The sequence below is a fragment of the Pipistrellus kuhlii genome, unplaced genomic scaffold (genome assembly GCF_014108245.1).
Source record: "Pipistrellus kuhlii isolate mPipKuh1 unplaced genomic scaffold, mPipKuh1.p scaffold_m20_p_5, whole genome shotgun sequence".
Classification (NCBI taxonomy): domain Eukaryota; kingdom Metazoa; phylum Chordata; class Mammalia; order Chiroptera; family Vespertilionidae; genus Pipistrellus; species Pipistrellus kuhlii.
In genome coordinates, this window is record NW_023425551.1 from 3,716,391 (window position 1) to 3,728,693 (window position 12,303).

At 40.2% G+C, this 12,303-nt stretch overlaps 1 protein-coding gene across 3 annotated transcripts in view; it reads left to right on the forward strand.

Moving 5' to 3' along the window:
* Nucleotides 1-12,303, forward strand: part of RGS17 (regulator of G protein signaling 17) — an 81,376-nt gene that overhangs the window by 43,335 nt on the left and 25,738 nt on the right. For all 3 annotated transcript variants that reach the window (XM_036414865.2, XM_036414862.2, XM_045573388.1), the window contains one exon: nucleotides 7,503-7,646. In XM_036414865.2, coding sequence (XP_036270758.1) covers nucleotides 7,528-7,646 — 119 coding nt within the window. In that variant the 5' untranslated portion in view covers nucleotides 7,503-7,527. The remainder of the gene's footprint in view (nucleotides 1-7,502; nucleotides 7,647-12,303) is intronic.

A 12,303-nucleotide genomic window follows, 5' to 3' on the forward strand; every position in this document is an offset into this window, starting at 1 on the left:
TCCCCCTTCCAGAAAAACAAACAAACATAGCAACCTATCATTTTAATCCTTAGCCTTTTCTACTTTTCAGATAGTACTTAGTGAGAAGTGAATAGCATATCAGAGGCTTCTGGGTAGAGCCTTTATCCCTTCATCTTCCCACACAGCCTTTCTAATAGCAGCTCCCACTCTTCCTGGAACGAGGAAAAACGTTTTACTGTGTGAGTGAAGAGAGCTGATTGAGTGGACTGCATCGCTTGTGTACTGTCTGGTGTATTTATGAAAAAAAGGGAAAAGATTGAGCTGCTATTAACTTTATAACATGGGCCAGTTGGCTGAAAACACTTATCTGAAAAGCAGATGGAAGGGAAGTAATAAATTTGGCGAAACAGACATAATAATGTGCTCTAGGGAAACATCCCCATAAGTCCTCTTTGACCATTTTTTACGTTGAATAGAACATGGGCTTTGGAAGGAGGTTCCCGGTTACGTGATTATATCTTTAAATGCTCTCTTTTAGATGTCTGTTGGTGTAAGACAAACTATACAGAATGTAGCTTTGGAAATAATAGGCTACAAACTCATTCAGACTCGGAATATACCTGAGGAGGTGGCATGTGAAGATCTTCCTCGTGTAGAAAGTACCATGAAGGGCAAGTGCAAATCAGAGGCTTAGTTGTAGAAAAAGACTGAAGAGCATCCAAGGATATTGCAATGAACACAGACATAAATGGGTTATTTTTGCGCTTTAGCTCCTTCTGGGGATACTACCACATAGTATTAATCTCTATCCCCATTGAAGGAAATATTTATATGAACATTTTTCTGTAGGAAACTTCCACAACAATTATCCCTGATTTTGTAGCTTCCTTAAATCTGTGTATGAATAATTATTATTGAGAGAAATGGTCTCTGGCACACCCTTTTTCAAATACTGTGGTTTTGTTCTCTCTTCTAATTTTTTTTTCTTTTCCCATTTGAAGTCTTTATTTATTTTTTTTTTCTTTTCTTTCCTTATAGTAACATGCTTAACTTTATGTGAATTAAAATCATGAGCATACCTACTCTCTGAAAAAGCCGTTTGGTGAACCTGAAAATGAATATGTCATGCAGGTGGATGTGCAGTCAGTACTTTCCTGAGTAAACATGTATGGCTCTCCCCTCATTGTGGCATGTTTTAGAATGGACAAGGAAAGTCCTGGGGTTATGCATTGTCCCCAGGCAGTGGTTATGCCAAAGAGTGCTCCTACTGTAAGGTATTTTGGGTCCAATTTCTAAAACATTTACCCTAAGCTAATGCTGCCTTTCTAAACTAAAGCAAAGAAAGGATAAGCCAGGTAAAAATTGGATTTCTGAAAGGCTCTACTGTATAAGTATCGGTCTTCTTGACTCTCTAAAATTGACGTGTATTTGAATGACCTTCCCCTTTATCTCAGGGCAAATGTGGAGTCCCTGAGAAAACCTGTGCTAGAAAAAAACCCTCCATCACTCTCATTTCACTCATTTAGCACATATTGACTGAGCTCCCTGGTTCTCAGGCTCATCCATGCGATAAAGTTCCTGGAAGTAATGTGCTTTTGTACCACGTATCGTTTTGATGCCATGGCCATCCGAGTGACTAATTTTGTATGTATGTGTACAATTACATAAATGCTGGTGTATACGTGGTTCCAAACTGCAGAAACATTAGCAGATTCCAACATTTTCAGAAGAAGAAAAAAAAGTGATAAACTTTATGAGAGACATTTCTCCCCATTAAATGAACTTCTTTCCTCTGAGCAAAGTAGAGGAATGGTTCTCTGTGGCATAAAAGACTGGCTCCAGCTCACAAAACACCGCTGCTTGGCAGGAGCTTAATTGAGACACATAATTACCCCTCCATGCACCCTAAGAACACGAAGATGGACGGCTCGGCCTCCGCACTCAGAGAGGCCTGGTCTGGTAGGAAAAGCACACGAGGCCCAGCTGTAGAATCATATGGATTCCAGGTCAGAGATGATGGGACAGAGCCAGGTACCCTCCCACCCAGGCTGGGAGGGCCTGCGGACTGCCTGGAGGAAGTGCCTCCACCAGGTGCTGGGGACTCCAAAAGGGAGGAGACTCTGAGGGTCAGGGTTCAGTAATTTAAGCAGGCTTGTATGCAAATTACAGTAGTGGGTGCACAGTGCTCTGTAGCAGTGAGAGGATGCCCAAATGAGAAGAAAGAAGAAAGAGTAAGATGAGCATTGAAAGGGTAGAACAATGGTCCCCTCTTATCTGGGGGATACATCCTAAGGTCCCCCGCAGATGCCTGAAACTGTGGGTAGTACCAAGCCCTGAGTATACTGTGTTTGTTCCGATATATGCCTGTGATGAAGTTTAATTCATAAGTGAGGAACATGAAGAGATTAACAACAATAATTAATAATAAGATAGAACGATTATAACAATATAGTGAAATAAAATTGATGTGGATGTGATCTCCCTCCATCTCAAAATATCTTACTGCACTGCACTCACCCTTCCTATGATGATGTGAGATGAGACAATGCCTACGGACTGAGATGAAGTGAGGTACTCAGAACAATACACAATTTAAAATGAATGAATTGTATGTTCCTGGAATTTTCCATTTAATACTTTCAGACCACCATTGACCATGGGTAACTGAAACTGTAGAAAGTGAAACTTCAGATAAAGAGGAACTACTGTATCACAATTTTGAAAATAGCACATTTGCCCCGATTCCACCTCCCTCTCCCCCCAAAAAGAAGCAAAAACTGGTTTGGACATAACTCTTTTTGGCTGAATATGCTTGAGACAAGAAGTCACATTGAAAGCTTGCTTCATTGCAAAGACATATGCTGGCTTGGCTAAAGCAGAGTAGTTACCACACATGTAAGACTGAGCAGTGAGTTATTTCTGTTCAAAGGGAAAATACATCCCAAGGAGGCCTAGATACCTGTACCTGGTGACTGGCTTCAGTGCTAATGAGAGCCTCATAGGGTTGGCTTATTTAGCAAATACCTTTCGGTGGGCTAAACTCCAAATCAACAAGTAAGTATATGGCAAACTGAATGCTTTCACTAAACATGACAAGATGGCTGCAGTTATCATGAAGTTTGTTGGATAGGGAGTTGATTGTGGGTACTATGAGTCATTTGAGAGTCAGTTCATTTTACATGTGATAAAAATTGCAATGTTATGGTGAAATGAAAAACCAAGCCATCAGTCTTCTTTCATTCATCAAGACTTTGTGTAGAACCCTGAGATAGGAAGGTTCCACCCAATGGAAATAAAAACCCAATAAGAAGTAAATGACGTCTCGACAAAAAGACACTGGTGGGAATCTTCAACATCCCAGTCTAAAATCATTGTATCACACCAACTTGTTGGCAACATTATGAGTGATTCTCTCCAGTATTACCTTGAAATACACACACACACACACCACACATACACTAGTGGCCTGGTGCATGGATTCGTGCACATTGAAAGGAAAATATAAGAAATATTTTAATTTTTAATATTGGATTTTTGTATTCCACATAGTCCATGTACTATATTTGATTTTACAATTTGAAAAAGTCAAAGACACTGGTCTTCATTAGGAATTTCTGCCTTAACTATATGATCAATGTTGTTTCTCCCTTACATAGTGGTGACCAGACTTGAACATAACTATTTACCAGCCCAGAGAAGAGCTGTCACCACCCACTTATAGAAAAAAAGAAATGCTTCTAATAATACATTCTAAATTCCCATAAACTATGTTTACATTTTGTTTACAGTTGATTAATACTGAATTTGTCCAGGAAATAACTTAGAATTTCTAATATGCTTCTGTAAACCATGTTTCTCTCAACCTACTCATATGCAGTTGTTGTTGCTTTATTATACAAATTCATATCCTTATAATTAGCCTTTTATTTTTCAACTTGTTTTATTTTGTTCATTCCTCAAATTGTAAAGATTCTCTTAACTGAGATATAATTGACATATAACATTCTATAAGTTTAAGGTGTACAATGTGTTGGTTTAATACATTTATATATTGCAATATGATTACCATTGTAGTTTACTAACACCTCCATCATATCACATATTTGTGATTTATTTTTTGTGACGAGAATATTTCAGATCAAGTCCCTTAACAACTTTGAAGTATATAAACCAGTATTATTTATTATAACCACAATGCTTGTCATTAGATCTCCAGAACTTATTCATCTTCTAATTGCAAGTTGGTACCTTTTGACTAGGATCACCTCCCATCCCCCCAACCCCAGCCCTTAGTAACCACCACTCTATTCCAATCAATGATGAGGGAGACTCATTGATCAGCTGCCTCTTGCACACTCCCTACTGGGGATGGAGCCTACAACCTGGGCATGTGCCCTTGACTGAAATTGAACCCAGGACCCTTCAGTCCACAAAGTGACATTCTATCTACTTAGCTATACAGGCTAGTGTTAATTCACAATCTGCTTATGTGCCTTATTTCATTTAGTATAATGCCATCAAGTGCATTCCAAGTTGTCATAAATGACAGGTTTCCTTCTTTCTCATAGCTGTATAATACTCCATCACATTGCAATGCATAAATAAAAGGGTAATTATTTTATATTTCCTAACTTTAAAAGGAAAAGAAGGTTCTCATATCTTCCTTTTTTTTTTTTTTAAATTTGTCAATCATAGTGGACTATCCTATATAATAAAAAGCTAATATGCAAATCGACCAAATGGAGGAATGACTGGTAGCAATGAAGCACACTGACCACCACGGGGCAGACGCTCAATACAGGAGCTGCCCCCTGGTGGTCAATGTGCTTCCACAGGGGGAGTGCTGCTCAGCCAGAAGCCAGGTTCAAGGCTGGTGAGAGTAGCAGTGGTGGCAGGAGTCTCTCCTGCCTCCATGACAGCACTAAGGACCCCTCAGGGGTCCTGGACTGTGAGAGGTTGCAGGCTGGGCTGAGGGACACCTCCCTACCCAGTGCACGAATGTTGTGCACCGGGCCTCTAGTTATTTTATATTAGTTTCAGGTGTACAGTGTAGTGATATCATATATAGACACATATATCACTTGAAGTGATCCAGAAAAGACTGATAGTTGCCAAAGTAGATTTCAGCAATGATTTAAGAAATAAATCAGTTTATATATCATAAATCATCTTCACTCTGGAATTTGCATTTTAGCTCACTACAAAACTATAGGTGATGGTTTTCCTCCCTCAGCACATGGAAAACACTACTCTCTTCCTTCATCTTCTGGCATCTAGTATTGCTCCTGTCCTAACAGGCTATGCCCCAGGGGGAATAATTCAGCTTACTCCTTTATCTTGCAGTTCTGGGGTTCTATTAGAATGCATGTAAATGTGGCTCTATATTTTATTGGTCCTGGGCAGCATGTCATGTGTTCTTCTAATGTGAGGCTTTGTTTTGTTGTGTTTTCTTTCAATTCTGGAAAGTTCTCAGCCGAATTCCCTGAAAATAACACTTCTTTGGTAATCCGTGAATTTCCTGCTTATGATAAAAATCTTATTGGGCATATGTTGGAGCCTTGGACAATGCTACACTGTACTTGTCTTCCTTGCGTTTTATCTCTTTATCTTTCCCTGGATTCTGGGCACAGCACTGTCTCCTATTCTCCCTGGGAAGATATTATTCCCTTTGAATATTTTTGATGACTATGTGTTTTTGTTTTTACCTTTGTTTTTCATTCTCTCCTTTTGTTTTCCTGCTTGTCTATACTTGTTTTTATAATTCATTGTTCTCTTGCATGAGTAGCACCAATGTTCTCATAGTCTTTCCTTTATCACATTGTTTATGTTAAATGTACGCATATTAAACTAGTTTTAGATGATTCTGTTTTTGAATTTGATTGGAGATGCAGCCATCTCCTGGTTGTTGAGTTGGCTCTCTGTTTTTCAGTGTTGTTTAGATTTTTTATTTTTAAGAAACACATCAAGTGAGAGGTATATTTTTCACTCTTACTCGCTCTTCATAATGTGATGCTTTTCTCTTGTCCCCACTAGTCCCTCAGAAGCTTCTTTCATCAGCATCTCAGGATCCCTGCTCTCCACCCCCCATCCATCAGTGGTTCTGGACAGGTATCTAACCCATGTCACTGAGCCTGTGGGCTACTCTGCCCAGGGCAGGGCTGGATGCATTTGTCTGTATCCTCTCCCTCCTGCAGCCTGACACTGGATAGTGTTTTCAGCATCTTTTTGTGAGTGGCAGACCCACAGCCCCTGACTATGCAGGTGCACTAGAATCTGGTCTCCCAGTGGAGAGCTTACAGTGGAGCACTTGATACCACCTGGGGTAAGGGGCCTCTGCATCCTTTTGTTCCCACACCTGAACTGCAAAATGTCTGTGGCTTTAGCCCTCATTTACTGACCATTTTGTAAGTTTTCTGGACTAAAGAGATCCTATCTTGTTTTCTAGAATACAGTAGTTTTAAAAAGTATCTATCATTGCATTTAGAACTAAAGATGTAATGTATAAAGTATGAGGTCGCAATGCCAAAATAACCTGAAGTGCTTTACATTCTCCACATGTGTTGCTCTCAGTTACACACATGACCATGTGTGTAATGTGATTTACATACATTGCATATATCTGAATATACTGAAACACCATTCAATAGAATTCATCCCTTTTCCAAAGAGGTCATAGTAAATTTGATATTATTGTACTAAAACAAATTTTTTTTTATCCTCAACTAAGTCCCAGATCAGGGTTGGGCTTATACATACAAATCAACTCACATGATCTACTATTTAAGGTCACAGGTATGGTACTCGGTACCCCAATGGTTTTCTTGTTTGCCATGATATGTAATATAAGTTCCACCAGAGCAATTCTTGATTGGATCCCATTTTATCTTTTCACAATTCTCTACAAAATGAAAATATATCTGGGTGGTGAAGGGGAAGGAGGTGATGTGTTTGCAACAAGGTTATGTAACAGAGCATAAGGTACGTGGCCAATATTATTAAGATTAGCCCGGGAAGGTGCACCGGAAGTGCCAGATAGGAGACTGAATGTTTAAAAAAAAATGTGAGAGTACACCAAAAACACACTTGATCTTCCACACAATGTTATGTCGTTGAAAACCTTGTATAGTGGTTTATGGAACTCCATTAACCTTACTGTAAACATCAGTGGAGACATGAGAAGTACACACCCCCTTCAATCACTTAAAGGTGTTCACGCTGGAAAGCAGATGTAATCATTGAGCAAAGAAGGAAGTTAAAAATACACTTTCAAGCCTCATATTTACCTTCCCAACTGATTCTGATTAAGTGGCGATATTGTTGCTATGGTTTTATGCAAGCAGGTCATGATAGAAGTTGGTCCCCAAAAGCTTTTAGGATATCCTCTTAAAACTCTTCTGGAGAAATTTTAACTTGACAGCCCAGGCCTATGTGTTTTCACCTTTTCTTCCCTCCCTCACCTTTTAATCAAATTGTGCTTCCTTACTTCCTTATCTTTATTGTGATTTTTTTCCTCCCTACCTTATGTTTTCTCTCTCTTTCAGCCAATCCGGGACTACCGTAGCTGAAATGCGAAAGAGGCAGCAGTCACAGAATGAGGGAGCACCTTCCGTATCTCAAGCACCTGGAAACCAGAGGCCCAACAACACGTGTTGCTTCTGCTGGTGCTGCTGTTGCAGCTGCTCCTGGTACGTCCTGTTATCTGTGAGATACCCTAGCTGTGTGCGGTCATAACGTCATGTCAGTTCTGAGGGTCATACAAACATCTCAATCTGTCTTCTTCCTTTAAAAGTAAAAAGTAATAGAGAACATCTTTACTTTAATGCTAACCTTTCTATATGCAGAATGCATTTCCTTAGAATCTATCCTTAAGTTGATAGTAAGGAATGAAAAATGTATCTTATATCATGTGTGAAAGTAAGATTTTGGTGGTATATTTATTTAACAATAAACGGTGTTCTTTAATGTTACAGAAGGTGCAAGAACATTGAGTTGCTATCTAGTAGTATTGGATGTGTGTGTTTTAGTTTTATGTGATTGTACAGGGTGTTGCTCATTCAGTCCCAGAGTCAGAAAACTGAGTTCGGGTGGCCGCCTCAGCCTCAGAGGCCTGACAAAGGCAGGAAAAGGAGTGTCGCAGACGCGTGCTGACAGCTCTACAGGCCAGGGGCGATGATGGGCACGGAGGCCACATCGGTTAATTAGAAACTCTGCACTCAGAGCCAGAGAATCTGCTTTCCGTTGTGATTTTATCACTGACTGGCTCTGTGACATTCAAGGTGTAATCTCTGCTCCTTGGCTTCCTTGTTGGCAAAATGATGAAGAGTTACACAAGTTGAACCCCAAGATTCTGTCTAGTCCATGATTCAGGCACTTCAAAAAACCTGCTCCAGTTCCAAATTCCCAAAGGTTCTTTAAATAAGAAAAGCAGCCAGGACCGGTTTGGCTCAGTGGATAGAGCATTGGCCTGCAGACTGAAGGGTCCCGGGTTCGATTCCAGTCAAGGGCATGTGCCGTGGTTGCGGGCACATCCCCAGTGGGGGTGTGTGCAGGAGGCGGTTGATCGATATTCTCTCTCATTGATGTTTCTAACTCTCTATCCCTCTCTCTTTCTCTCTGTGAAAAACCAATAAAATATATTTAAAAAAAAAGAAAAGAAAAGAAAAGAAAAGAAAAGCAGTAAGACCCCGAGTCCCCAGATTTGTGCAGATGCGTCTTCTCAAGGAGAGGTGAGACTAACAGAACTTTCCAAAGAACTATAGGTTTCGAAGTCCTCTAAGACCCAACTCACCAGGCGACCTTCTGGGTGAGCAGTGGTTTTCTGGAACCATCCCTCTCCCCTTCCCCCGAACTATTTCAAACACTAGAGAAAGGGCCAAATGTCTGTATGATCTCCACTGGTTCCCAGCATCCATTCAGGTTATTGTTATGATGTAGTAGCCTGTTGTTCTAGCATTGTGGCCAAAGTAGAAGATGAAATGTGTCCCAGTGCAGTGGTAAACTTGGTGTAGAACAAGCTCTGGCCATCGAGAAAATTTTGTTGCAGAAAACCATCAGATATTGTGATTTGGAAGATTTAAAGTAGGTGTTATAAATATCTAAGTTGCTGCCCAGATGATGATTCTTTGTTAGGGAAAGTAAAAAAATTATTCCTTTTATTCCATTCTTAAGCCTTGACTATTTCAGATGGAGGAAATAGAGTTCTAGAGGAGAGAAATATTTCAATAAAAACGTAATTTTTATTTCTGTATCACTCCTAAAAGAGATCACCAACCTCTGGTCTTAACCCATGAAATGCAGGGGATTATGGCCTGGTGCAAATGAGACTTAATATGGTGGCTCTGAACTTGAACTGCCTGGGTTCAAAACGCATCCTCATCCATCATTCTGCTTGACCTTCAGCAAGTTCCTTAATGTCCTCAGATTCCTCATCTGTCAAATGACAGCAGTAAGAATCCCTACCTCATAAGGTTCCTTAAACATTAAATGAAATAAAGCACTTAGTAGCGGAGAACAGTGCTTGACACATTTAAGCATGCATTTAATAAGAGTTAGCTCACTGGGCTATTGAACACTTCATATTGGAAACATAAAATCTCTTTAAAGAGGAGTTGGTTTGAAAAAACATCAGCTTGGCCCTAACCGGTTTGGCTCAGTGGATAGAGCATCAGCCTGTGGACTGAAAGGTCCCAGGTTCAATTCTGGTCAAAGGCATGTACCTTGGTTTCGGGCACATCCCCAGTAGGAAGTGTGCAGGAGGCTGCTGATCAATGTTTCTCTGTCATCAATGTTTCTACTTCTCTATCCCTCTCTCTTCCTCTCTGTAAGAAATCAGTAAAATATATATATATTTTTTAAAAACAAAAAACATCAGCTCGTAGTTATAATACAAAAATACATTGAAAAGGAAAGCTATTTTATTTAAATTCTATATAAACATCTCAAATACATTGCTACACATTTCTGAAAATTATACTTCTATTTCTCACTTGTACCAGACCATGTTCCAATAATTAGTATCTGATTTTACTTGCCAAATTCAATTCTGAATTGCTTCATGTTTAATACACCAAAACAGCCCTAGCTGATTTGGCTCAGTGGATAGAGTTGTCGGCCTTTGGACTGAAGGGTCGTGGGTTCTTTTCCAATCAGGGGCACATACTCAGGTTGTGGGCTTGATCCCCAGTAGAGGGCATAATCAATAAAGAAGGCAGCCAATCAATAATTCTCTTATCATTGATCTCTCTCTCTCTCTCTCTCTCTCTCCCTTACTCTCTCCCTTTCTGAAATCAATAAACACACACAAAATACAAACAAAAAACAACACCACCAAAACAGATCAAGTACTGAAAATTCATTGCACTGTATTCATTTGCCGTCAAACAGATATTTAGCAAGACTTGCTTTTATTAATTTTAAACATGCACATTAAATAACAAAATATTCAACATGAATCTGTGAACATAAGATTGCCGTAGAGCACAGACTATGGATCTAGAGCAGCTTTTGGAAATTGCATTAACTCTGCATACCTCTATGGTGAGATGTATGTAAACCCCAAACACATGGTGCATTAGGTGAGTTCTATTAGTTCTAGAGAGTCATTGTCAAGAACTGTGTTTGTTAGCCAGGAACCATAAGCATGTGAGCGTAGGCTATGAGATGTATAATCTATACATTTATAAATCTTCTATCTATCTATCATCTATCTATCTATCTATCTATCTATCTGTCTGTCTGTCTGTCTATCTATCTATCTGTCTATCTAAAGTCTAAGCAACCATAATGACCCAATGACCGGAACAACTGGTTGACCTGTTGCTGTGACATGCACTGACTTCCAGGGGGCAGACACTCACTGCAGGAGCTACCCCCTGGTGGTCAGTGCACTCCCACAGCCAACCTCCTGGCTGGCCCCGATTGCCCCAATCAGAACCTCCCGCAGACCCTCCTTCCCCCCCCTCCACCAGCCAGCCTCGATTACCCAGATCAGAATCTCCCACCGGCTGGCTCCTTTCTTATTACCACCACCAGCTGGCCCTGATTGGGAATGGGCAAGATGCCCAATTGGCCCCATCGCTGGCCAGTCCAAGGGACCCCACCTGTACACAAATTCATGCACCGGGCCTCTAGTATATGATAAAGAGAGGTAATTTCTACAGTAAACAACTTGATGAAGAAAATGAAAGTTAAACTGTCTTGAACTATGGCTGTTATCTCATTGCAAATGAAAATGTCCTTTAGGCCGGGACCAGTTTGGCTCAGTGGATAGAGCATCGGCCTGGGGACTGAAAGGTCCCAGGTTCGATTCCAGTCAAGGGCATGTACCTTGGTTGTGGGCACATCCCCAGTAGGGGGTGTGCAAGAGGTAGCTGATCGACGATTCTCTCTCATCGATGTTTCTAACTCTCTATCCCTCTCCCTCTCTGTGAAAAATCAATTTAAAAAAAAAGAAAAGAAAATGTCCTTTAGCCGAAACCAGTTTGGCTCAGTGGATAGAGTGTCGGCCTGTGGACTGAAAGGTCCCAGGTTCGGTTCTAGTCAAGGGCACGTACCTTGGTTGCGGGAGCATCCCCAGTAGGGGGTGTGCAAGAGGCAGCTAGCTGGTCGATGTTTCTCTCTCGTTGACGTTTCTAACTCTCTATCCCTCTCAATTCCTCTCTGTGTAAAATCAATAAAATATATTAAAAAAAGAAAAAAAAAGAAAATGTCCTTTACACATGCATTTTCAAAAAATTATTTTTTTTATACTTTGAGTTGAGGGGGGGGGGGGGGAAACTCGCAAAGGCTTATTAGAGTGAGAAGGAACAAGAAAGAAAGAAATGCTCTTCAAATTTTCCAGGCTAGGTCAAAGGAACAGAACAAAAAGAAACACTAAAAAATGTAATTTACGGACCAAAAAAAAAAGTTAGAAATCAAAATATGAGTAACTGTCATTTGTAAATAGAAGCAGTTGTCATGTAGCTGGCTTTTCCTCCTTTTAAGGAAAGAGAGTGCTAGGAAAATAAATGTCTATATCTAGTAATAAATATAAATACCTCAACCTAGGCTCACATGTTACATTTGAAACAATACAGCATTTCCCTCAAATTGCATTTCTCTTAAGTAGTCAACTCTTCTCCTATGTTTAAAGTTATCCCTTTCTTTATAAAATTACCACCACACTTTATTGGGGGGAGAAGGGGAAGATATATACAGAGAGAAAGTGCATAGCTGCTGAATATTTCCAGTTTCCTTCAAAACTGTAAAAAGTTGGGATTCTGGTCACAGTGACTGATTAAGTTGATCTGCTCTCTGCCCCTGTCCAGGGGCCGCTTCCTTCACCAGATTGGTCTCTCTGTCTCC